The sequence below is a fragment of the Elephas maximus genome, chromosome 25 (genome assembly GCF_024166365.1).
Source record: "Elephas maximus indicus isolate mEleMax1 chromosome 25, mEleMax1 primary haplotype, whole genome shotgun sequence".
NCBI lineage: Eukaryota > Metazoa > Chordata > Mammalia > Proboscidea > Elephantidae > Elephas > Elephas maximus.
In genome coordinates this window covers 34,843,528-34,871,027 of record NC_064843.1, presented here as the reverse complement: position 1 = coordinate 34,871,027, position 27,500 = coordinate 34,843,528, and the positions used below count along the sequence as shown (strand labels likewise).

At 40.6% G+C, this 27,500-nt stretch overlaps 1 protein-coding gene across 2 annotated transcripts in view; it reads right to left on the bottom strand.

Moving 5' to 3' along the window:
• Positions 1-27,500, bottom strand: part of PIGU (phosphatidylinositol glycan anchor biosynthesis class U) — a 116,685-nt gene that overhangs the window by 26,632 nt on the left and 62,553 nt on the right. For both annotated transcript variants that reach the window (XM_049868990.1, XM_049868991.1), the window contains exons 7-9: positions 12,831-12,928; positions 4,391-4,545; positions 2,605-2,748 (exon numbers count right to left, since the gene is read on the bottom strand). In XM_049868990.1, coding sequence (XP_049724947.1) covers positions 2,605-2,748; positions 4,391-4,545; positions 12,831-12,928 — 397 coding nt within the window. The remainder of the gene's footprint in view (positions 1-2,604; positions 2,749-4,390; positions 4,546-12,830; positions 12,929-27,500) is intronic.

Genomic DNA, 27,500 nt, shown 5'->3' with positions numbered 1-27,500 from the left:
GAGGTGGTGAGGAGGGCCCAGCAAACACTACAGACACAGCCCCCAGAGACATTTCCCATCAACTGCCTCCCCACCCCCACACACCACCAGTACCAGCTCTAGGCCTTTCCCCAGGAGCCATCTAAGAAGAAAACAAGTGAAGTCAGCGATCTTTATTATTAGGCTTAAATGACTGTTTGTCAGAGTAATTACAATTAGGCAGCCTCCCTTGCCAGAGGCTCCTCTGAGAGCTGGACCTAGGGCAGGAACTGTCCCCTGCTGATGCCTTTTACTCTGACAATATGGTCAGTGAGACTGGCAGACCCTTAGCTATGACAAGCTCCTTTCTAGAGAGATAACTGAGAGCTGCATGAAGCTTTTCAGCTCTTAAGAACTGGACCTGAAGCTTTTGTTACCTTAAACTACTATTAAGTGATAACCATTTCCTGAACCTTCACTCTGTGCTAAGTTCTGTGCTGGACTCTTTTTCTTGAATCATCTCATGTGATTCTTACAACACCTCAACTATCCCTCAAGGTAGGTAATACCATCACCCATACATTACAGATGAGGAAACTCAGCTTCAGAGAAGTAAGTTGACTACGGAAGTTAGTAAGCGATGGAGTTGTCTGTCTCCTAGCCACTACCAATACTGTTTTCCTGAGTGCTTAATGCACTTCACAGCTCTGGTCAGGGGGTGGGGGAGTGCTCAATCTCCAGTGTGTCCCCGAGCTCTGACCAAGTACTGAAAGGAAGCAAAATAGGAAGAGGCCAGACCTAGCACCCACCTCAGCTACACCTCAAACACATGCATGTGGCCTACTTCTGCACAGTACCTGGATGCCCAGCTCATGAGGGTTTTCTTCAGAGGTTGATGACATTCTTGTCTTTGGATCAAAGGTCAGAGTGAATCAATGAGTGTAAATCTGAGATGTGGTGACGAACATGTACACACCCTAAACACTCCAGCAGTACTATACAGCAAATGCCTCAGAAACTCAGCTTGGCAGTCACACAGTCCTATAGACTCTGAGAAGAGTTCACCTCATTCAGTGAACTTTTTCAAAATTTTCATAGACAGTCCAAATTACGGGCTTTGGACTTTTTAGAAAGCTGGTAACAACTGCATCATTTCTACGGAAAGGCTAGTGAAAATGCGCTCACAAAAAACATTGAGACTAGAACCTCCTGTGACACTGCACAGAAGCAGGGTGGCCTGCAGGGCCCTGTTCCCACAAAGCTGGCACTGGAAGCAAAAACTGCAAGGGGCTGTGGAGTTTAGCTGGAGCTTCATACCCAGGTAGAGGAGCCAGCAGTGGGGAAGATGAGGTATCTTCATTGCTTCTGGCCTGGGTGGTCACATGATGGTGTTGTGATTGTCTACCCCAGTGCTTTCTGAAGCTTGTCAGACACAGACAATAAAAGCTGCTGGAGAACTGCCCAGAAAGTGAAGAATGGTACTCTGGGCTCCCTGCTTCTCTCAGCCCAGTAGTTAAGCCTGACCAGAAAAAGGGCAGGGTAGGTGGACCACAGACAGCAAAAGAGTTGGGCTGGGCAAGGCTGCCACAGTTCTAAAGCCTACCAGGCTAAGGAAAGGTGGTTTTCTAACAGATGCTAGGCCACAACTGTTTTGTGGGAAAGAAATATCGGCTCTGAGCTTTTCCAAAAGGGAAACCATGTGCACTGGTGCACTGGCCATAAAGAATGGCAGGACCATTAGAGCAGAGAACTGAAGCTCTTGAAATCCGAATCAAACTTTCCTCCAGTCTCCCTGGACCATCCAGGTATATCTGTACCTGTTCATGCCTATTTTCCCTACTCTAAAGTTAGGATAACAGAAGCATTTCTAGGGGCTACTACAATCTCTCTCATGAGTTGGCGTGATACAGGTGAATGAGCATAGATTCTGGAGCCAGACAAATCTGGGTCTGAATAAACCAATTTCACTGATTTCTAGCGAATGACACTGGGAATATCATTTCACCTCTCTGAGCATCAGTTTCCTTCCTCAACTATAAAATGGGGAAGATGATGATAAGAGTTGCTGGAAGGGTTAGCTATGATTACATTTTCAGACAGCCCAGAAAGATGCCTGGAATGGAGTAGTGCTCACACACATTAGCTCTCTTACATTGCAGAAGAGAGCTCCACAGACAAACCCTTTTGAGGGAAACTGATCAGAAGATTAAACAGAGCTGCAGATGGTCAGTCTCCCAACTAATGCATCCTGATGTCCCCCTGGACAAACTGTCACTGAGTTGATGGACGACACCCAAACAGGTTCACTTTTTCCAAAGACATCCCCCACTCTCCGCTCTTGTCAAAACAGCCAATCTGACTAAACTGAGGCATCAACGGCAGTGTCAGCAGCAATGCAGGCTTAAGTGCCTCAAAGTGACACCAGGGAAAATGTCTGGGCTTCAATGCACCTTCCCTGCAGCCTGTACTCATGTGACTCTCTGTTGGTAGCTATGGCCACTGGCACCTGAGGCGACTGAGGGCAAGGTTCTTTGGGCAAAGATGGCATGAACCTGGTAACAGATGTTTCCAGTTTGAAGGGTACCTGTAAGGCTACAAGGCGGTAAGGGTGAGGACCCTGTGCACAAAGCAGGTCCCATCACTTACTTTAGCTTTATGGCTAAGGGGACGGTGTAGAAGAAGACGTTGATCTGAAACACGCATACAAAGAAGAGGCTGAAGTGCTCAAACATCTCTGCAAAGAAGTACCAGAAAAGACCAATGTTTGGAGTGAGATCTGGAACAGAAAGTCTGGAATTAAGAAAACAAAGGGAGAGAAAAAAGACAGCAAAGTTATAAATGGTCTGCTTTGACCTTATTTTCTCCTGAAGACTCTGGGCAGCCAAGGATAACTTTGTCCCTACCGATATTAGAACGTGAGGAACTCTCCAGGTACCCTGAATATGGACAATTAACAAAATCAAGGGGCAGAGACACAGAGAATGGTAACCCTGCCAAAAATATTAACTCATGCCAATCTGTGGCATGCCATCAAAGATCTGAAATGCAGGAAGGGACTCATCCTAGAAATCAAGGATCAATCCCTCTTTTACCATGTAAGACTTAAGTTTAAAATCAGGAAGTACCCAGTGCTTTAACAAAGGAGAAATGGATTTTAAATAAACAGTATCTATTTTGGTCATTCCAAAGATTTGCCTAGAGGAACAAGCTCAAAGGCCCTGCTCCTCACTGTTCTTGCTACACATCCCCACAGCAGGAACCAGAAGACTGAGTGCCTGGGACTGCAGTGAGACTGCCAAGGACCTGAGGAGCCATCAGCAAGTGCTGGCTGGGATCCCCAGGGTCCCAGACCTCATCTGAGAAATTAGGATTTCACTGGAAAGCTTTTTGTCTGGTTAAATCAGACTAAGACTGGCTCTTCTAAACAAAGTTTACATTCAAACTGATCTCAACTCACAATTTTTTTTTTTTTTTTTTAAAAAGGCAACAAACAGGGCAGGGAAAGGGAGAAATGGGCAATGGCTCATGGTCAGATTTCACTGACCAAGGCCTCCAACCCAGGTTACATCTTTGCCTCTTGCTGAAATGGTATTTCCTTTTCTGTGAAATGAGATAAAGAATACCTATCTATAGTCCAGCAGAAAGCCCAGCAAAGCTTTTCACCAGCCACTACAAACTCCTATCCAAAGCAGAGCATGAAGAGCTGAAAGTTACTAAGTGATCTGTTAATGCCCAGCCAGGATTTAACCAATAAACCATCTAGAATCCCCAGTGGAAGTTCTTCTGCTCCAGGCTGTTTTCCCTGCCCTGAAAGGTTTAAATGTCTATCCACTGGGCTAAGAGCTTCTCAAGGCTTCGCCAGGGACCACTGCCCTCAGCATCCCACAGAGTATTTGGAAATGCTCGCAGAATTCATGAATATACACTCAGGCAAGCTTAAAATACTGCAAACCCGTCTGGGTTTTCTCCAAAGGTTTGACACGTGAAGTGGCTCTATTTTAAAATTTCGGAGATCCCTTCTTGCAGTAGAGGAATATATCCAATCCTGTTTGAGACTGAACCAAAATCTCCCAGTCAGAGGCTGTTAGTCGTTCTAGATATACCTAGAAGGTACTCATTAATCTCACTAGGCCAAATGTGTGCTCTAGATCAGTGGTTCTCAACATGTGTTCCCTGGACCAGCAGAATCAGTATCACCTGAAAACTTGTTAGAAATGCAAATTCTTAGTCCCCATCCCAGACTCCCTAAATCAGAACCTCTGGGGATGGGGTCCAGCAATCTGTTTTAACAAGGCCTGCAGGTGACTCGATGGCACATTAAAGTTTGAGAACCACTGTGCTAGATGCTCCCTGGTTTCTCTCCCTCTGATTTCAGCTGGAGATATGAAAACCAAATTAGTTTCCAGAATTTTCTAATGAGGTCATTACTTACATGAAGCCATAGACTGCAGGGATGAAATCCCAGGAGCTGAGAAGGAAGAACGATAGGCAAACAATTACCACTAGGCTTCCCACATACATCATGGCATACTCCCAAGAGAAGATCCAGAAGGCTTTGCTCTTGACTTTCACTGGTATGTACTGCCGCTAGGAGAGAAGCCAAAGCGGTGCATTTAGGGACTTCAAGGATATACAGCAGTAAGTAATCAGTTTAAACTTCAAGAGCCCTTCTGCAAAACTATGCCATGGTTTTGACGCACAGCTTTACAATTTTGCTGTGGTCTTTATCTCTAGGTTTACTCAGATAATGTTTTCAATAACAAAGATTATCGTTATTGAGTGCTATTGGTCAATTCCGACTCACAGCAACCCCATGTAACAGAGCAGAACTGCCCTATAGGGTCTTCTTAGTTGTATGGAAGCAGATCACCAGGTCTTTCTCCTGTGGTGCCACTGGATGGATTTGAATCACCAACCTTTTGGTTAGCAGCCAAACACTTAACCATTGTGTTAAAAAAGGTGTTGAGGGTACATATCCTCTGACCTCAGACCTAGTACTAATACCATTTCTAGGTATGTGTCCAGGAGATGTGTTGCACAAGATACAAATGAAAGGATAGTCATTGCAACACTGTTTGGAATTAAAAAAAAAAAAAAGTCCTTCACTATGCTGAGTGAAATAAGTCAGACACAAAAGAACAAACATTGTGACCCCACTTATATGAAGTATCTAGAACAGGCAAACACATGGAGACCGAAGTGGATAGTAATTACCAGGGGTTGGGAGGAGGGGAGAACGAGGAGCTATTGCTTAAGCGGTACTGAGTTTCTGTTGGAGGTGATGAAAGAATTCTGGAAATAGTGGTGACGCCTGCACAACACTGCGAATGTAATTAATGTCACTGAACTGTACATTTAAAAATGGTTAAAAAAGTACGTTTATGTATATTTTACCACAATAAAAAAATTTTTTTCAAGACTTCCACAGCACCTAGCATATAGCAGTATGTTTTCAATAAATATTAGCTGTGAAGATTGAGGGAAAAAAAAAAAAAAGACATTCAGTAGAGGAACAAATAAATAAACTGTGGTGTAACCAATAATTGTACTATTCAGGTGGTTAAATGAATAATCTATATGTGCCAACAAGGAGCCTTGGTGGCACAGTGATTAAGTGCTTGACCACTCTGCAGAAGAAAGATGCGGTAGACTGCTTCCTTAAAGATCGCGGCCTTGGAAACCCTATGGGGCAGTTCTACTCTGTCCTACAGGGTCATTACGAGTCAGAAACGACTCCACCGCAATTGGGTTTACATGTGCCAACGTGGCTAGATTGCAAAGCAATAAGGTTAGTTAAAATAGGAAGGTGCCACAATTCATAAAATATGAAAACATTTATTTAATATTTTGAAATCATACAGAACAATATTATGTATTATTTAGAGATATAAATATAAATGGTAAAAGTATAAAAATACAGATTAGAAGGATATATACCAAATCTATGACGGTGCTAGCCTCCTGGGAGGACAGAGGGAAACAGGATTGGGGAACTTAAGAAACTTTTACTTTATTTATATTTTATTAAACATACCAAAAGCAAATAAGCAATATGACAAAAAAAAAAAAAAAAAATATTTGTCTACTCTGGGTAATAGGCATAAGGGTGTTTATTATACTATTTTCTGTTTTTTTTTCTCCATTCCAATTTTCTCCTCAAAAAAATAAAATGCTAGAGGAAGAGAAATAATTTAGAATTTGTTCTAAACGAAAATAAAAGAGATACCAAAAAAAATAAGAAAACAGAAATAGATTCAAGCATATCATAATCAATGTAAATGGGCCAAACTATAATTAAAAATCATGAACTGTCAGAAAAAAATTAGCTATATGCTATTTACAAGAGACACACCTTAAAGTATAAGACACAGGAAAGTTGAAAATCAAAAGATTAAAAAGAGATATATGGCAACACAACACTAACCAAAAGAAAGCCAGTTGGGTTATACTGTTACCAGATAAAACAAGACGAGACAAAACAGACGCTCATCCCATAATGACAAAAGGTCAATTCGCCAGAAAAATATAACAATCCTCAACTTGTACGTACCTAATAGAACAGTCTCAAAGCATGCAAAACGAAAATGGACAAAGCTACAAAAGAAAACTAGACAAATCCATTATCAGTGGGAGATTTTAAAACATTTTTCTAGTAACTGATAGGTCAAGCAGGCAAAAATCAGAATCAAATGGAAAATATGAATAGCACACTTAAGTTTGGTCTCCTAAGTTTTTATAGAACATAATATACTTATATAGAACAGTGCATCTAACAGCTGGAAAATACACATTCATTTCAAGCAAATACGGGGCATTCATTTAAAAATTACTATTTTCCATACATCTGGCAATAAAGTAATATCAACAAACTTCAAAGAATCTGTATCACACAAACCTGTTCTGGGACTAGAATGCAGTCAGTAGAAATGATTAATAAAAAGATAACCTAAAAACAACTAGGAATTTTTAAAACACTTTCTCAAAAATCCAGAGTCAAAGAAGAAATGATAATAAAAAACATTAATGTTAGAAATGAACGGTAATGAAAATACCTCACATCACACTATTTGTGTAGTGTAGATAAACAGTACTCTGAAGGAAAAAATAAAGCCTTAGAAACTTATGTTTGAATAGAAGGCTGAATATAAATGAGCTAAACATTTGTCTTAAGATATAACAAAGAGAAAAACAAATCCTCAGTTTTACACGGAAAGACTTTGAATAACCAAAACAATTCTGAAGAAGGAGAACCAAGTAGGAGGCCTCACACTTCCTGACTTCAAAACATATTACGCAGCTACATAATCAAAACAGTTTGGTCCTGGTTTAATGGTAGACACACAGACCAATGGAATAGAATTGAAAATCCTGGTGGTACCAGACTTCATGGTCTGACTGAGACTAGAAGGACCCCGGTGGTCATGGCCCCCAGGTCTTCTGTTGGCCCAGGACAGGAACCATTCCCAAAGCCAACTGTTCAGACAGGGATTGGACTGGACAATGGGTTGGAGAGGGATGCTGGTGAGGAGTGAGCTTCTTGGATAGGGTGGACACTTGAGACTATGTTGGCCATCTCCTGTCTGGAGGGGAGATGAGAGGGCGGAGGGGGTTAGAAGCTGGCGGAATAGACACAAAAAGAGAGAGTGGAGGGAGGGAGTGGGCTGTCTCATTAGGGGGAAAACAACTGGGAGTATGTAGCAAGGTATATATAAGTTTTTGTGTGAGAGATTGGCTTGATTTGCAAACTTTCACTTAGAGCACAATAAAAATTTAGGAAAAAAAAAGAAAATCCTGGTGGTGCAGTGGTTAAGAGTTCAGCTGCTACCTAAAAATTCAGCAGTTTGAATCCACCAGCCGCTCCTTGGAAACCCTATGGGGAAGTTCTACTCTGTCCTATAGGGTCACTACGAGTTAGCATCGACTTCACAGCAATGAGTTACCGTAAAGAGCCAACAGGTGTATGAACAGATGCTGAACATCATTAACCATCAGAGAAATACAAATCAAAACCATAAGGACATACCATTTCACTCCCACTAGGATGGCCAAGATTTAAAAAAAAAAAACTTGAAAATGACAAGTATGAAAGGGGATGTGGAGAAACTGGGACCCTCATCCATCGCTGGTGGGAATGCAAAACGGTACAGCTGTTGTGGAAAACAGTCTGGTGGTTCCTCAAAATACTAGAGCTAGCGCTGCTGTATGACCCAGCAGTTCCACTCCTACGTATATATCCTAGTGATCTAAAAGAATTGACATGAACAGACATGTGCACACCTATGTTCATTGCAGCACTATTCACAATAGCAAAAAGATGGCAACAATCTAAGTGCCCATCAACAGAAGAATGGATAAGTAAAATGTGGTACACACATGCAATGGAATACTACTCAGTAATAAAGGAAAATGAGTTCCCAAAGCATCTGGGAACATGGATGAACTTGGAGGACACTATCTGAGTGAAATAAATCAATTACAAAAAAAACAAATATTTTGTGTTCTCACTTTTATGAAATGCCGTGAACAACTAAATATACAGAAAATTATGTTCATTCATGGTTACCAGGGATGGAGGGCAGGAGAGAGATGGATTCACCCTCTATATAGTAAACACTTGTTATTTTTTGTGACGGGAAAGGTATAATGCCAAATAAGGGTGAAGTGCACACGGCCTGACATAGGTAAACTATGTCACTAAAAACTACACAAGAAAAAAGAACCTGTTGGTAATTGCTATGGCATATATAGTTTTGAAACAACCAAAAAACTTATGTGTGGTATATGTGCACGTACGTAGGGATATATGTGTATAGGTATGTGTATATGTATGTATATACAGGTGTATGTGTATGTATATGCAACTATGTGACTGTATGCACATATATTCATAGATATATAATAAAGCACTTGAGGGCACAGTTGCAGATACTTCTTAGACATAACCAAACACCTCACGGGGTTGGGTTCTGGGTTTGAAGGTTTAGTTCCAAAGTCTTGTGGGACATCTCAATCAATTGGCATAATAAAGTTCATAAAGTTATGTTCTACACCCTAGTTTGGTGAATAGCGTCTGGGGTCTTAAAAGCTTGAGAGCAGCCACCTAAGATACGACTATTGATCTCTACTCATCTGGAGCAAAGGAGAAAGAAGGAAACCAAAGACTCAAAGAAGAAACTAGTCTATAGGACAAATAGTCTACATGAACCATCAACCCTGAGACCACAAAAACTAGATGGCACCCGGCTACCACTACTGACCATTCTAATCAGGTCCACAATAGATGAATCCTGACAGAATTGGGAGTCTGGAACAGAACCTCAAATTCCTTAACCAAAAAAAAAAAAAAGGCAGACTTACTAGAGGACTTCCTGAGACTATTGCCCTGAGATGCTCTTCAAACACTGAACCAAAACTAACTCCTAAGGTCACCCTGACTCTAAATTACAAATTGGATCAAAAAATAATAAACATCACCCATAAATATTGTGCTTCCTTTAAAAATGACCTATATAAAACCAAACGGTCGACAATTACTTTAAAAACAAAGATGAGAACATGAGGAGGCAAGAAAACTAGGTTAATGGAAACAGAACAGCCAGAATGGAAATAATGATAATGTTCACACATTGTGAAGAATATAACCAATGTCACTGAACAACTTGTGTAGAAATTGTTGAATGGGAACCTAAACTGTTGTGTAAACCTTCACTGAAAACACAATACTATTTAAAAAAAAAAAAAAAGGATACTAGAAACAGAACAACAGAATAAACTCCAAAAGAAGGGAGGAAATAATAAAGAAAAGAGGACAATTTATGAAATAAAAAAGCACTGATCAGTAGTCTTCAAAAGCACCAAGGTCATGAATGGTAAGAGATGTGTGAGGAACTGTCTCAGAGTGGAGCAGGTTAAGGAGATATAACAACTAAAGGCATTCCGAGATACTGGATGGATACTGAAATCAACCAACCAAAAAAATGGCATCAGTGTAAAAAATGGCAAAATTCTAATAAGGTCTGAAGTTTAGTTAATAATACTACTTTCGTCTCGATTACTTTGGTTATGCAAGACGTCAGTATTAGGGGAAGCGGGATGAAGAATGTAAGAAAACTACTTGTACTACTTATGAACTTTTCTCTAAGTTTAAAATTAGCTGAAAATAAAAAGTTCTTAAAATGACAATAGAATAAACCTGTCAAGGACTGGAAAAAATATATATGTACATAGTTTTAAATATCAGAGTTCTATAAGGTTTAATATGAAAAAAGGCAGCCCTTTGCCTCTAACCTTCATTAATCAAGCTTGTTAATTGTGATGTTCAAATATTCTATATTATTATTAAATTTTTTGGCTGCTCAATCTTACTTGGAGAGATATGTTAAAATCCCTAACTGTGATGTTTCCTGTAGCTCCCACCCATTAGTTCTAGCTTCTCTCCTTGGAGCCTATGGATCTCTGTGACACTTGGGCCTAAAAGGTCCGTTTAATGGTCTCTGAAGACACAGTCCTAAAGGATGATATCCTTTCCTGTTCCCTCCCTCATACTTAAACAGGTGGGTTTGTTTCCTAGATGTGACTGTATTGATTTTCTAAGTACCCTACCATGACTCACAAGACCCTACTGCATTTCAGACCATTTCATACACTTATATAAAAATATAGAAATATAGTATGGGCTGGAATTTTGATTTATAACTAAATGGGATCCTTAAGTTCATCCCAAACTTCTCCCTCCCCAGTTCCCCACTTAAGGACAGCTTCCAAACACAGCCGATTCTACCTCCTAGAATTCTCCTGCATCTAGCCCTTCCTCTCTCCATTTCCCCTGAGACTGGTTTGGGCCCCCAATGAACTCTTCTGACTTGATCTAGTATAATAGTCCAACCTTTTTCAACTTCAGCTCCTCCTTACTCCAGTCCACCCCACAGGTTGCTGCCAGAACAGTCCTTCTGGAGCACTGCCCTACTGGGCAACCTTCAAACTCTGTATCTGCCGTTTTGCATAGTGTCTAGCTAATGTAGGTGCTCAGCAAATGTTGACAGAAAGAGGGACTGAATAAAGTGACTGGCTGAGCTGCTTGATTTCATGATTCAGCTGTATTATCTACAGTTATCAGGAAGAAATTTCCTTGGCTTTTAACAAAAGCTACTTTACATAAAGCTGTGTTTAGAAATTAGCCTAACCATGCTTAAATGTTTGGTTGGTTCATATATACGAATAACCAAAAAACCCACTGCCATCAAGTCGATTCTGACTCATAGTGACCCTATAGGACAGAGCAGAACTGCCCCGTAGTTTCCAAGGAGCGCCTGGCGGATTCGAACTGCCGACCTCTTGGTTAGCAGCCATAGCACTTAACCACTATGCCACCAGGGTTTCTATGTATATGAATAAGTACACATTTTTCTATACCGTTTATTTGATAAGTAGTTGCACAAAAATTCTGGTTGTATGCATTCTCCCTAGTGCTCAAACTCTCGAAAGAATAAGTCACAAACATGAAATATGAAAGAAAATATGAACAGCACAGATACGTGAAAAAATGCATGGACACAACAAGAATCTAGAAATAAAATCAAAGCAAAACAAGCTTATAGTGTAGTGATATATCTATTAAATTACCAATCATAAATCCCATTGGGAAAGCTAGTGCTGGCAGACCAGAGGTAAGTGATTCACTTTAGACGCTGATGGTGGCACTGCAAATTGGCTCAGGCTTCTGGTGAACAATCTGATCATAATAAGAACTGTAAGACTTCCACACCCTTGGGCCCAATAATTCAGCTGGAGAAACATATCTTAAGAAAATAACTTAAAGAAAAACTAATTTCTACATTATTTGTATTAGTGACAAGTAGGGCACATCTCAAATTCCTTAAAAAGAAGAACGACCAAGCTAACCATGTATCACTGCATACATCAACACAATGATATAAAAATCACTTAAAATCACAAGCATACAGCCAATTTCAATAAATGGAGAAATACACTCAGCTTTAACAGCAGTGTTTGCGATTAAGAGCAAGGGCTCTGAAATCAGCCGTTCTGGGTTTAAATCCTGGCCCTGCCACTGGTATGCTTTCAAGAAATGTTTCTCTTCTAAGAATGGATTTGGATTATGTCGAGCCTGGAAATGATTATTTGTTCTTGAGGAGATGTACATGAGCAGAAAAGGGAGGTGCTTAGAAAAAAAAAAAAAATTTTTTTTTTTTTTTTTTTAGGAGAGCAGGCTCTTTTGTCAGACTGCCTGAGTTCATATCTCAGCGCTGTCACTTGCTGGACACGTGACAACGGGCAAGTGACTTAACTTCCCAACATTCCAGTTTCCTCATCAGTAAAATGTGGTTAATAATATGGCCTACCCCATAAAGTTCTTATGAGGCTCAAACGAGATGATGTCTATAAAGTACTTAGATCAGTGCATAGCAGGTAATAAGTTCTCAGTAAATGTCAACCATTTGTCCACGTCCAGGTATTTCATCACGGGCACCCACTTCCACATTTAATCCCTACAAGAACCTTATAAAGTGAATGTTATTAGAAAGAAAAGGTAAGGAAATGAGCTCAGAAAGAAGTATACGTACACTAGGTGAGAAAAGGAGAATGCAAGATGGTTGGCAGAACCCAACTACAAATGTGTAAAATGAAATGCATTTATAAATTGTTAATGATATGCATAATTAGAACTTCATGATCATTAGGTCCACTTTGTTTAATGTTAGTTTTGTTTTTTCAAGTAGAATCATGCAGGCGTGTGTTAGGAATCGAGTCTCATTGCCTTTATTGACCTATGCCCCTCCTGCCCCTCAGTAGGACCCAGGTCATGTATTAAATGTCACTTGGGCACTGGCTTCTGACCAGCAGGTACTTACCTGGAGGAGATAGAGGAGTCCTGGGACAAACAAGGTGAGTGGGTACAGAGACTGGTACGTTGCTAAGGCAAGAAAAATTGCACTGAGGAAGGCACTGCCTGTAAAAAGAAATAAATGTATGGAATAATCCAGCCTCAGCAATCAGGATTAGACTCAGCACGGCCCTATCAACATGAAACTTTCCCTAACTGCTCAAAGAATCACCTGCCAAATGTCACCTCCTGCACAAGGCATTGTGCAAACATACACAGGGTGAGAGCTTCTTGGCTTGATTTCTGATGAAAGGAAACCAAGGAAGTCAAAACTATCTATCTTTAGCAATCTGAGGCACCACAAGTATATTTCTTGTAAATTTTCAGACACAGGAAGACTTTACAAAACTTCAGCCTAAAGATGTATACCCTATTTTTTTTTTTTTTGCACGCCTTCTAAGTTTGCTTGCCAATCACTGCCTCCCCTCTCCAGGTATTTTTGCAAGCACATTATGCTAATTTTTTTTTTGGTGGAGGAGCGGTTGGCAAACAAAAGTAGAAAGCAGTCATTATCTGCATAAAAATACAGTAAAGGAATCAAGCCTATTAACATCCATGTCCTTTTTAACTTAATTTATTAAGCCTACAAGTATGGCTTATGGTAGCAGAATTGTGAAACCTATCTTTTGGACGTTATAACACTCTATCACTATTTTTATAATACCCCTTCCTTATGTACTATCTTCAGGTCATATGATTTAAAAAAAAAATTAAAGTGTCTTAATTTTCATTAATAAAGTCCTCATTCCCAATATAAAATGGTCCACTGTAGAATCATTAAATGTGATGTTATAAAAGAATTTTCAATGTCATGGAAAGCTGTTTCTAATATCCTTTTAAGTGAAGGTTATAAAAAAGATATATACTATGATACGTTTAAAAAAAATGCACAAACACATTTTAAAAAAAAAAAACTAAAAGGCGTGGTGGCATCACAAAATTCATAATGGCTATTTCTGTGTGGTGGGATTGTGGGTGATTTTTCATTTTTAGAATTTCCTAACTTTCTATAATGAACATGCTTTGTTTTAATCATAAGAAAAAAACTGATTTCTTTTTTAAGAAATTAAATAGTTATTCCCTTTGATATGACTTAAGACAACAAGGCACCCTAAAACCAAGGCTAGAAAACCCTACTTTATAACAGGAGATTCAAAGAGTGGCCAAGAAATCACTCGGGTGCAATCAATGAAGAGTCCTAAGCTGGTGTCTTATAATGATAATGTTTCATAAAATGACAATACCCACCGCCACTCACAATAGTGTTGGGTCAACTGGTTACTGAAAAGAGTTGACATCCTTTTACTGGTGTTTTACAAAAGGAGGAATTAGTCACTCCATTCAGTTCAAGAAGTTCTACCCCTCCCTTAACCCAGCTCCAAACAAAAGGAGAAGATCCACTGGATCTTTTAATCACCAAAGTGGTCTACATACTTGAAACATCTAAGAGCCACCTCAGAAAAGGGAAGGTTACAAATGTGACTACTTCAGAGGAGAGGGAGTGGGGAGAAAAGAACTTTGAGTGCTCCATTCCTCACACCAAAGAATCTTACCAGCTGGGAACAATTTGTGGTTGATTTAAAAAAAAAAAAAAAAAAAAATTTTTTTTTTTTTTTTTTTTATAAAGTAGAAGAAAGGTAGAGAAAGGGGGAAGCTGGAAGTGAAAGACAAAGGACAGAATTCTATGGGGTAGGACTGTCTTGCCATGTTGATTAGTGCCAAACATGATGTCCTGTATCCAGGGTACTCATAAATACGACTGAGCAGGGACAGGATCGTGCCCAGCCAAGCCGGGCTACCAGCAGAGGCCCCCACACCCCTGCTGAGCTACAGAATTCTAGAACTAGAACCAGGTCATTCAGAGAGAGAGAGACGGCAGTAGTGGGAAAGGTGTTTTGAAACAGATGACTTTCACCTCTCTCCCAGGAGACACCAGGGAGTGAAATAAACACAGCTACTTTCTACCCTAATTGCCTAAGATCAATAATTATTTGTGTGGGGCAGCCGATTGTTTATAAGGCCCACGAGAGAAGAGGCTCATTCATATCTAATAGAATGAACTTGTGAGTTTTAGAATAATGGCACCCAGGATCAGGAAGAAACAATCTTCCTTCCTTGGGCGAAATCTTTAGAAGGAAAAATCCTCCTGCTATTCCCTCTGTCGGTAGTGGCACTGACATCCACCCTGATGCCCCAGCTAATCTTCACCCTCCAGTTTCCACACGCCTTACGCCAGTCACTGCGCCCTGCTGATCTACCTCTGGAGCATCCGTCACCTCAGTGCTTACTTCCATCATCTCTCCCCAGCTTTTTGACAGCCTCCTCCTCCTCCTCAACAGTCTCCTCAATCCCTCCCATCCGCCACAGGAGCACCAGAAGGATCCTTCTAGAACAGTTTAAATTGTGACAAACCCCTCTTTAAAGACTTCTGATGGTTCCACCTCACCTATCGAATTAAGTCCAAACTCCAGCAGCAAACTGGAATACTGTTTACCAGCTGGGTCTTAGTTCTCCAGCTTTCCTTCTCAGCACTCTCGCACAAGTATCCTGTCCTCTAACACTGGATCATTCCATTTCTGAAAACATCATGCCCTTTCATTCTTGTGTCTGTTCTTAAGTTATTCCCTTTGCCTAAGTTGTCCTGCTAGTAGACACCCATCCTCCAGTGGCCACTTAAAATGTCACTTCTCTATGAGGCCCAAGCAGAGGTGATAGTAAAAGTGATTATAGCCAACATATATTAAGCACTTACTAGGTGCCAGGCACTGTACTGAGTCCCCTGCATCTGAGAACAGTGCCTGACTCAAAAAGGGCCCTCAGCGTCTGGGGTCTTAAACGCTAACAAGCAGCCATCTAAGATGCATCAATTGGTCTCAAACCATCTGGATCAAAGGAGAATGAAGAACACCAAGGTCACACGATAACTATGAGCCCAAGAGACAGAAAGGGCCACATGAACCAGAGACTTACATCATCCTGAGACCAGAAGAACTAGATGGTGCCCGGCCACAACTGATGACTGCCCTGACAGGGAACACAACAGAGAATTCCTGAGGGAGCAGGAGAACAGTGGGATGCAGACCCCAAATTCTCATAAAAAGACCAGACTTAATGGTCTGACTGAGACTAGAAGTATCCTGGCGGTCATGGTCCCTAAACCTTCTGTTGGCCCAGGACAGGAACCATTCCCAAAGACAACTCATCAGACATGGAAGGGATTGGACAATGGGCTGGAGAGAGATGCTCATGAAGAGTGAGCTACTTGTATCAGGTGGACACTTGAGACTGTATTGGCATCTCCTGTCTGGAGGGGAGATGGGAGGGTAGAGAGGGTTAGAAACTGGCAAAACGGTCACGAAAGGAGAGACTGGAAGAAGGGAGCAGGCTGACTCATTAGGGGGAGAGTAAATGGGAGTATGTAGTAAGGTGTATATAAGCTTATATGCGACAGACTGACTTGATTTGTAAACTTTCACTTAAAGCACAATAAAAATTATTTAAAAAAAATAGGCCCTCAGTAAATATCCCAACAACCTTGTGAAAGCTCAGTTATTCTACTCATTTTTTGTAACAGCTTTACTGAGATATAATTAAAATACCCATTTTGCAGGTGAAGAAACCAAACCACAGAAACAGAAATGTTAAGAAATATACCTAAAGCTACACAGCTGACTCCAGTGCCCAGCCTCTTTAAACCCTGTGTAAATGCGCTTCACACTGATACTGTCTTATAATAATTCAGTAATGTCTCTCCCTTTCTCCACTTGTCTTTGAGTTTCTCAAGGGCAATAACTTCTCTTAATTTTCAATCTCCAGCATCTAGCACAGTGTCTGGCATATTCAATGAACGAATACCATTTAGCAATATATATGATACCCTTTAAAAAAAAAATAGAAGCATATTAAAGGAACTCAATGTTTTTGAAAAAAGAAAACTCATGAAGAGTAAAAGACAAAGTAATGAAACATGGGCAAAGCACAAAATAAATCTGGCTCTTGAATAAAACAAAACCTGCAGGATTAACAGCGGAGGGCTAGGACAGGCCGTGCAGGTTCAGAATGCTCTCTGTAAACTATTGGATGGCTGAGGCCTGCAGCCTAGGACAGAAACGTTGTGCTGCAACAGTCAGGAGCCTGGTGTGTGGGACGTCTGGGTGTGGGATGCTGGAGCAGTTGTGTATGGGGCACAAACAGTTTCAACAAAAGTAAGGGGGAGTCTGGAGGCGCACGAGAGACTCAGGGCTAATGTGTTTTGAAAAGACTAGAAGGCGCAAGAAGAGCATGTTAGGATGGCAGAGAGGAGGAATGGTATGTGCCTGGGGCAGGGGCAGGAAAGATTTTTTAAAAAAGTAAATAGTGACTTCGAATATTTTAGACAAACTGTGCAATAAACAAACATTTCTGGAGTACCTGCTCTTATGCCAAGCGCCAGGGGGATTGGTGACTCAGTCTCTGTCCTCAGGGAGCTCCCAGTAAACAATTATAAAGTACAATAGGAAACCACAAAGGAAGTATACCTATCCCATCAGGGGAAGCTGACACCTGAGTTTTGAACAGTGAGTAGGTGAAGGTGGGCAGTCCAAGAGAACAGCACATGCACAGGCCAGAGGTCAAGAGAGAGAATGGTGATCTAGGGTGGGGGCTGTAAATAGCTCAACACGGCAAAAACAAGGTGTGAGCTGAGAAGAGTGACTGGGGGCGGGGGCAAGAGGGGCTTTTGGGGATGTTGGTAACATTCTGTTTCTTAATCTGGATGCTGGTTACTCATATTTTGGGACAATTCATTGAACTTTACACTAATGATTTGTGCATTTTTCTGTATATGCTGTACTTCAGTAAAAACTTATAAATCTAAAAAACTTCAACAAGCAGGTAGGGGCCAGATCACGGAGGGCTTACACAGGCATCCAAAAGCATCAACCTACAGGCCTAGCCAGGACATTGGAAATCAGGCCTGAAATGGACACCTCATGCAGGCAAGAGCTAGGGCGTTCTGCTGACCCAATCATGGGGAATTGTGCCAAGAGGACTGAGTTTAAAAAACAAAACAAAATGATAAAATCTATTGATTACCTGCTAGTGAAAGACAGACACTCAGGCACTAGGTCTTCTGTACAAGTCCCTGGTTCTTGGCCTTATCACAGCAATATTAAAGTAAATTAGTCGAATGAATATGCATATCAGGGAATTCCATTACTTATCCAATCTACCTTTGAATAGTGTTTCCTAACTCTGTTTGTATCAGGGTGACAGCCAAAACAAGCCTGGGCAAGACCTGGGGTAAGACTTTGCTTCCAGGGACTGCACCTTGAAGTGATCTGGCACTGGGTGGGTGGCATAGCCACAGTACAGAGCAGGAATGTAGACAGGTGGGGCTGTAGGACTAGTTCAGGGCATGGACTCCAAGTGGACTGAGCAGAGAATCAAGCACTGGGTCACAGACAGTGAACTGTATCAGGACAGGCAGTGGAACAGACAGAAATGTGGTCAAAAGGGCTGAGGTCCCACAGGACACTCAGAAGAGGAAGTTATACCAGTGCCTGAGGCAACAAGCCAGGTTGCCAGGGAGAAGATGGTGATACTGGGGGCAGAGCCCAATGTACTATGTTCTTTGTCAAGTATGCTCTTTTAACAGGACAGGCTCTCCCAGAGCAGTTCATCCACATCAGTGACAACGACAATCACTTACTGAGCACATACTCCATTCTAGCCACTATTATAAATGCTTTACATGCATTAACTCATTCAGTCTTTTCAATAACTCTATGAAGTGGGTGAGCCCTGGTTGCACCAAAACATAGACAGTTTGAATGTACTAGCTGCTCTTGGAAACCCTACAGGACAGTTCTACTCTGTCCTATAAGGTTGTTATGAGTCGGAATTGACTTGACAGCAATGGTTTTTTGTTTTGTTTATGAAGTGGGCACTATTACTATCCCCATTTTCTTAAATAAGGAAATTGAAGGACAGAGAAGTATTTGCTCGCGGTCACAGAGCTACCGAATAATAGTACTACTAGGACTTGAACCCAGACAGTCTGACTCCAGAGTCCACACTCTAATTATCATTACACAGGCAGTCCCTGGATTATGAACGAGTTCTACAACTAAATCTGTCTTTAAGTCGAATTTGTACATAAATTCGAACAGTTAGGTACAGTTCATATCTAAGGTCACTTAGTCAAATGTTTGTCTTACTATATAGTATATAATGTACCCTTCTATTCATAAAAAACATTAAAGAAACACTTCAGATACACTAAACAATCTTTAACATAACAATACAGTAATAACAATGATAATAATGTTTTGCTGCACGTCACCAAGTAGTACCCTGTTTGTTATTACCAACCATTCTGTGTACCTCGAATTTTTACTAGAATTGGTTTGTAACTACGGGTTGTACGTAAGTCAGACAACCTGGGGACTGCCTGTGCTGTCCTCTTGATCTCAGTACTGCCTTTCAATCTATGGCTGCATCATAAAAAAATCATCATTAGCAGAGCAACTATTTGTACAGCACGTTATGCTAAGGGAGCATCTAAGCACTTCATATTTTTTATATCTTCTTCCATTAACTCCATGAAGTAGAAATTATCTGCATGATCAAACTGAGCCTATGAAGCTGAGTAACTCGCCTGAGGCCATATAGCTGGTAAGTGCAATAGGCAGTCTTTGAAGTTAGGTTGGTCTGACAAAACTCTATCCCAGGCTGCTTCTTCCTTGGGTTCTAGGGTCCTCTGGAACTCTCTCCCTCTGTAACTCATAGTACATTGGGCCCTGCCCCCAGTATCACCATCTTCTCCCTGGCAATCTGGCTTGTTGCCTCAGGCACTAGTGCAACTTCCTTTTCTGAGTGTCCTGTGAGACCTCAACCCTTTTGACCACATTTCAGTCTGTTTCCCTGCCTGTCCTGATATAGTTCACTGTCTGTGACCCAATCCTTGATTCTCAGATCACTCTACTTGGGGTCCACATCCTGTGAGAGCTACGTCCTAGAGGAACTCCAAATGGAAGTGATGGGATCATCAGGCCTCAAGATCATCACCCTGCCATTGTCCCTCCAAGGCTGGGGTCCAGGAAGAAAACCTTTAATTCTAACCTTCTCCCAGACCTTCCCAGAAGGCTCAGGGAGACCCTATTAATCCTGAGGGATCTTTTAAAAAGGAAGATATTATTAACAACCACCACCCTGACAGGGAACACAGCAGAAAGGCCCTGATGGAGCAGGAGAAAAGTGTGGTGCAGAACTCAAATTCGCATGGGAAGACCAGACTTAATGGTCTGACTGAAACTAGAGGAACCTCAGAAGACATAGCCCCTGGACTCTCTGTTAACCCAGAACTAAACCATTCCCAAAGCCAACTCTTCAGACAAAGATTACACTGGACTGTAAGACATAAAATGATACTCATACAGAGTGTGCTTCTTAGTTCAAGTAGATACACAAGACTACATGGGCAGCTCCTGCCCAGAGGTAAGATGAGAAGGTAGAAAGGGACAGGAGCTGGTTGAATGGACATGGGAAATCCAAAGTAGAAAGGTGCTGTCACATTATAGAGATAGCAACTAGGGTCACCTAATAATGTGTGTATAAATTTTTGCATGAGAAACTAACTTGAGCTGTACACTTTCACCTAAAGTACAACTTAAAAAAAAGAAAGAATAACCACCAGCATCGCTCTTCATTGGGCACATGATATACACCACAGCATGCTAAATGCTCTGCATGCACCAGCTCATTTATTCTTTACATTCACTCCATGAGGTAGGGACTCTTTCGATCCCCATGTTATAAATAAGGAAACTGAGGTCCAGAACAGTTAAGGGACTTGTCCAAGGTGCTGCAGCCAGGAAATGGAGCTGGAATTGGCCCCTAGATCTGTTATCAGAACGTGAGCTCTGAATCACTCTTGCCTGCTTCTGAGGGTACCCATCCTTCTGTCTCCTTGGGAAGCAAGTCCTGTCACACTGCTCCTTCGGTGGAATAAGGAGTGTGCACTAGAAGGGGCCTCGGGTAACAAAGCTCAAGAATGTCTAGTCTGGGACATCTCATTACTGGCAAACAGCAACAGTGTGAATAAGCAGAAGAACCTATTAACATTTGTTGTTGCTTACTTTTCCTTAAAGTCTAACGAAGACTACTTCACAGAAATGGAGTTTTGAAATAAACTAACTGAAAGGCACTGTGCCCTTGACCAAGACAGCAGTCCTCGATGTTAATACCAAGTTGCTCTACTAAACTAACATCGACCCTGCCCACAGACATATGTCTCCTGGCCAACACTCCAACAAAGACATCACAATAGAATGGCCTGGGCCTTGTCCTGGTCTGCGTCTCAGTGTGTCCCAGGCAACCCCAGGCTGCCACAAAGGAAGCCAAGGGAGAGCAAGTAGGAGTCAAACGGGCAGGGAAATGAGACCACTCCCTTCTGTGCAGCAGCAGCTCCACAGAAGTCTGGGGAGAGTTCTCAAGTTCATTTCCACTGTTTCTTCTTATCAATCAAGATAATTTATTTTTTATTATGTGCTCATGGAACAAAGTTTGGGGGAAAAAAAACACATGAAAAGGAAGTATCACATCACCCATGAACTCGCTATACAGAGACAAGTATTATTCTTCTAGGATATCTATTTTCTATCTCTTTTATTTTTGTTTTAACAGAGTTAAGATCATATTTTACTAAAATATATTGTATTCTGCTCTAAATAAACCATAAATGTATTGTCACATCATTTACAATTTTTTTAAACACTATGTGCTGAATATTCTAGCACATGAGCAAATCATATTTTACTTAATCTTCCTCTCTCTAATTTTAAATATTTTCCAGTCATTTTAAATAATCCTACAATTAATGACTTCATGCCATAAAGTACTGTATTCCTGCATTACTTTAGGATCGGTTCTCAAAAGTAGAGTCAGGCGTACAAACACTTTAAGACTACTGCCAAACTGCTTCCCAAGTGGGTTGTACCAATTTATAAGCCAACCTGCCACGTTGGAGAGTGCCTGTTCCCTAGCACCTTTGCCAGCACCGAAAATTATCTTCTAAAATCTTTGCCAATTTGAAAAGCAAAAAAATGGTACTTGTCATTTCAATTTGCTTTTCTTCATTAATTACCTATTCAGTTGAATATTTTTTCACATTTTGTAGTCATTTATATTACCTCTCTTGTGAATTCTCCCAACTTTTTTCTTTTTTTAAATAAATAGTGATTACTTCATTAGCTTTATTAAATATTTAATTATGTGGTACAAATGTGAAATGTGGAAATATGGCTTACAAACTTTGCAACTGAACTAACTGTACTGCATATACTGTTAGTAGGGATTACTAACCAAACTCAAGGAGAGCCTAGGTAAAACTGCATTCTTCAAATATTTTAACAGATTAGAAACGCTGTTTGTGATGGTTTCTATTTATAGTACCAAACAATGGGAAACAAACGTCCAGCAAAAGAAAACGGGCTACTCTGACTACAGCATATTAAACAGGCTGGGACATCAGGACAAATACACATAAGGAATGGATGTGAAGATGGGACAGAGCTCTTTTTATATGTTGAATTTCTCTTCTCCTTACCAAGTGCCTGTATTACTTCTAAAATTTATAAAAACTAAAATAAAACTTGACGAAAATAACATTCATGTGACCAATGCCAAACATGATTCCTATGAACAAAGTGATAAAAATAAAACAAAATATTCTGCGTAACATTACAAAAAAACTTGTGAATTCATTAGATAGAAATCTGGAATGATATAACAAAAAGAATTTCAATGTGGGTACAAAAAAATACATATATTTACATGTTTCTTCCCCAAAAGTAAACCTTTCCATTGACTTCAAGGGTCAATGGAAGATGTTTTTTAAATGGTATGCTTTATATTTTGTGTCAGAGTCCAATCTCACGTACCTTCAGAGGGCATATCATCAGTCTCTACCTCTTCGTACTTGGCTATTTTATAGGTGACATTTCTAAAGCCAATACTCAGTCCCTACTGCCAGGCTGTAGCAAATATTCCTTATGTTAAGGAACCCCAAGCACCTTGGTAAATAACAGCCAACCTGAGCCTGACATTCTGGAAACAGGGACTGAGGCAGTGAGTATTCCCAGGCAGCAAAGATTCCTCACTATTTCAGAGTTGTTTCTGACCAAAATGGCTACACTCTTCAAAATAAGTCAAAACAGGCTGTGAAATATCTAAGTCACTTTAAGTAATTTAATAATGAGTTAAACTATCAGGCCTTGAGAAAGACCACCTACAATCACTTCAAGAGAAACAATATCTTATGAAGACCTAAGTCACTCCTATGTGCCACCCTAGAAAAGGTAAGTAAATTGTAAGTATAAGGTTCTGTGTACAACTTCCGATTCTTTTATTTCCCAAGCATACAAAGTATTCAACAACAATGTAGGGAAATAAGGACTCTCATATACTTCTTATGGGAGTATAAACTGATACAACTTCTCTTGGAAGGCAATTTAGCAACAAAGTTCAGAAATCCTAAAGAAACGTACATGCCCCATGACACAATAATTCTACTTCTAAGAAGTTACTGTGAGAAAATAATTGAACATGGGTGCAGATACCATTGTACATTAGAAAGTGAACTGTCATATTATTTATAATAGCTGAAAACTGGAAAATCACCTAAATGTTTAATGGGAAAGGTTTGTTAAAGAATTTCTATACATCCATCCATACAAATAAGTAGTATGTAGTCATTAAAAATGAGACTATATATTTATCACCATTTCTTGGTTCATACAGGGATCGAACCCACGACCTTTATATTAGTAATACCACACTCTAACCACCGGCCCGGCTAACCGGCCACATATTGATACATGTGGTAGAATACATTACTGGCCCCAATTCTCCACCCCTCCCTGTGTCCAGATCCTTATTTACCATACAACTTTGCAGCGTCCTGTCATCATGGACAGGATACAAATCTCCACCCCTGGGCTCAGCTATCTGTTATATTTCTATCAATGGAATGTTAGCACATATGATGCAATCAGGAACTTAAACAGCAAATGTCTGAGTTTATGTGCTCACTATTGTACATCTGCCACTGTCTTAGTCATCTAGTGCTGCTGTAACAGAAATACCACAAGTGTGTGGCTTTAATAAGAAGAAATTTATTTCCTCACAGTCTAGAAGTCCAAATTCAGGGCTTCAGCTCCAGAGGAAGGCTATCTCTCTGCTGGCTCTGGAGGAAAGTCCTCATCAATTTTCCCCTGGACTAGGAGCTTCTCCACACAGGAACCTTGGGTCTGAAGGACACAGCCTGCTCCCAGTGCTTCTTTCTTGGTGGTATGAGGTCCCCCCTTTTCTGCTCGCTTCCCTTTCATCTCTTGTAAGAGAAAAGGTGGTGCAGGCCACACCCCAGGGAAAATCCATTTACATTGGATTAGAGATGTGACCTTAGTAAGGGTGTTACAATCCCACTCTTAATCCTCTTTAGCATAAAATTACAATCAAAAAATGGAGGGCAACCACACAATACTGGGAATTATGGCCTAACCAAGTTGACACATATTTTGGGGGGATACGATTCAACCCATGACAGCTATCATCATGAGAGAACATGCCTAAGTTAGGCCCCTGGTCCAGGAAGAGGATGACGCACATGTAGAACAGAGCCTAGCCTATATCAGCCAACCCCAGCCAGTCAAAGATGTGTGAATGAGTCTCACTGAGATCAACAAACTGCCTAGCCAAGTCCAACCTAGAGCTGCTGACCCCCAGCTAACTCACACACATATAAGCTAAATAAATGCTAATTATTGTTTTAAGTCACTAAGTTTTAGAGTGGTTTATTAAATAATATTTTTGTAGCAATAGCTAACTGATATATTTTAAAGCCTAGAAGAAAAGCAGAGGAAAAATCTAAAAATATATACCTCAAATGCTAATGGAGGGACTTCCAGTTAAAAATGGTAGATTGAGGAATACTACATAGCCATAAAGAATAATGATGAGTGCTCGAAACATCTTGTAATGTGGATGAATCTGGAGGACGCTGTGCTGAGTGAAATACGTCCATCAAAAAAGGAAAAATATATAATCTCGCTTTTATCAAAAGATAAGAATAGGTATACATACAGAAACCAATGTTCCCTGGGGGTTACTAGGGTGGGGAGGGGATCACTCTCTAGATAGTGGCACTTGTTATTTTTGGTGATGGGAAAGTAACACTGAATGTGGGTGAAATACACACAGCTCATCAAGGTAAATGATGTCACTAAGAAGCACACAAGAAAAAAGGATGTTTTTGGTAAATGATATGACATACATAATTTTGCAACAACAATGAAAAAAATGTGCAGGTATGTATGGATGCATATACATGCATACGTCATGTATAAGTGTGTATATACGCGTTTGTGTGTATGCATGTTTTAGAAACCCACTGCCATTGAGTGGATTCCAATTCATAATGACCCTATAGTAGGGTTTCCAAGATTATAAATCTTTATGGAAGCAGACTGCCACATATATATATGCATACATACAATAAAAGACATGTTGAGGGGGCTACAGTTACGGATAATTCTTAGACAAAACCAAACAGCTCACAGGACTACATTTCCGAGTTTGAAGACTTAGGACCATAGTCTTGCGGGACAAGTTGGCTAACTGGCATAATATAGTTCATGAAGTTTATGTTCTACATCCTAGTTTGGTGAGTAGTGTTTGGTGTCTTAAAAGCTTGCGAGCAGCCATCTAAGACACAATTATTGGTCTCTACTTGGCTGGAGCAAAAGAAAGAAGGAAATCAAAGACTGAGAAAAGAAACTAGTTCACAGGACTAACAGCTTACATAAACCACAACCTCATCTACCCTGAGACCAGAAGAGCTGGATGATAGGATGGGAGAAAAACGTGGAACAGAGCTCAAATTCTTCAAGGACCAGTTGAGACTAGGACTCCCTGAGACTGTCACCCTCAGACGCTCTTTAAACCTTGAACTGAAACTATTACCTGAGGTCACATTTTAGCCAAATGAGAGACTGGCGAATAAAATAATTATCACCCCTGAGTACCACACTTCTTTAAAAAATCATCTATATGAGAACAAATGGTCAACAATTACTGTAAAGCAAAGATGAGAAAGTAAGGGGGCAGGAAACTAGATTACTGGAAACAGGACAACCAGAACGGAAATAACTTTGACACACTGTGAAAAAGGTAACCAATGTCACTGAAAAATTTGTGTAGAAACTGTTAAATGGGAACCTAATTTGTTGTGTAAACTTTCACCAAAAACACAGTAAAATATATTTTTTTAAATGGTAGATTGATCACATGTGTTTATCATCTCTCCTTCTAAAAACTGTACTAAAATGACAATAAAGGAATAAAACTAGTATTAAACTATAAAGAACAGGAGAAGAGGTAATGGCAAAATAAATTTTAATAGTAGAAAACATATAAAATAGATGGAAGACAGATAAATGACTGAGCAAAGTGAAAGAAATTACACCTCAGTGGCCTGCACAGAGTAATTCCAATAAAAATCAAGCCAATTCACCCCACAAAACTTTTGCGAAATTCAGCACCGAAAGGCATCAGGTACTTTAGAAGATGGAGGTGACATACAGAGATAAAAATCAAGTGGAAAGTTTGTATACCGACCAGTCAGAACCCTAAATATCATCCTGTCTATTTGTAGTCAGGTGATTATCCCTACACATCCCGGCCCCCTGACTTACTATTTCATCCCCAAGAGACCACAGGCCAGTTGCAGAGAGAATTAACTAAAAAAAGGCACAGGTCTCGAGGATACTAAGTACTGTGATAGGCTGAGGAGAGTTATGGGCTAAAAGGCAATGAGATTACATGGAATTCTACACAGTGAAATCAGCCTATGTTCCTGTTTCTGCTCTCAGAACTCCAGCAGCCAGTCATATACAACCCCATCTCACCCCAACCACAACTCTGCCACCCCCATAGAAAAGTAGAGAATTCCTCTCTGGAAAAACCGAATAATTTCAGAAGAAAGTAAAACCTATGGATGATGACATTTAAGGTATGGTTCTTTGGAAATATACCTTGGTACATTTTTCCCCCTAAACCCTGAGAAGTTATCTTTGCCTTAGTTCTCTGAAGGAGCAACTGAGGGGTGGGAGGGTCTCCCAAGCTGTTTTCTACCCCAGAGGGTGTGTTACTTTTGTCCAGGTTGATTAACATTTCCTGGGTAAGCTGTAAATAACTTGAGGCTCGATACTTTTTGTCTAGCCCTGGGCTTCAGTCTGCCCTGTGACTGGTCTATTCTATGCACTTTGCAGGGACTGGTCTGCTTACTACACAAATTGAGTGACCTGCCATCCACCAAGGGGATTGGTTAGATCGTGGTCCTGCTGGGAGGGCCATGCCTTGAAATTAATAAGGAGTCTGCTTATATAAGCAGCCAACACACAGAGGTTTTGTTAGAGGCAAGAAGAGAGAAGAACTAGAGAAAGAGGAGGTGAAGAACCTCCTAAAAAGAGTTCTAACACTGGAGACAGCAAGAGGCCCAGAAGGGGGTCTGCAGCAGTCAGTGATGACAGGCCTGGAATGGGCCCTGCAGCAGAGTTGGCGTTGATAGTAAAAAGTTGCTCCTAGGAAAGCAGCTAAGAAA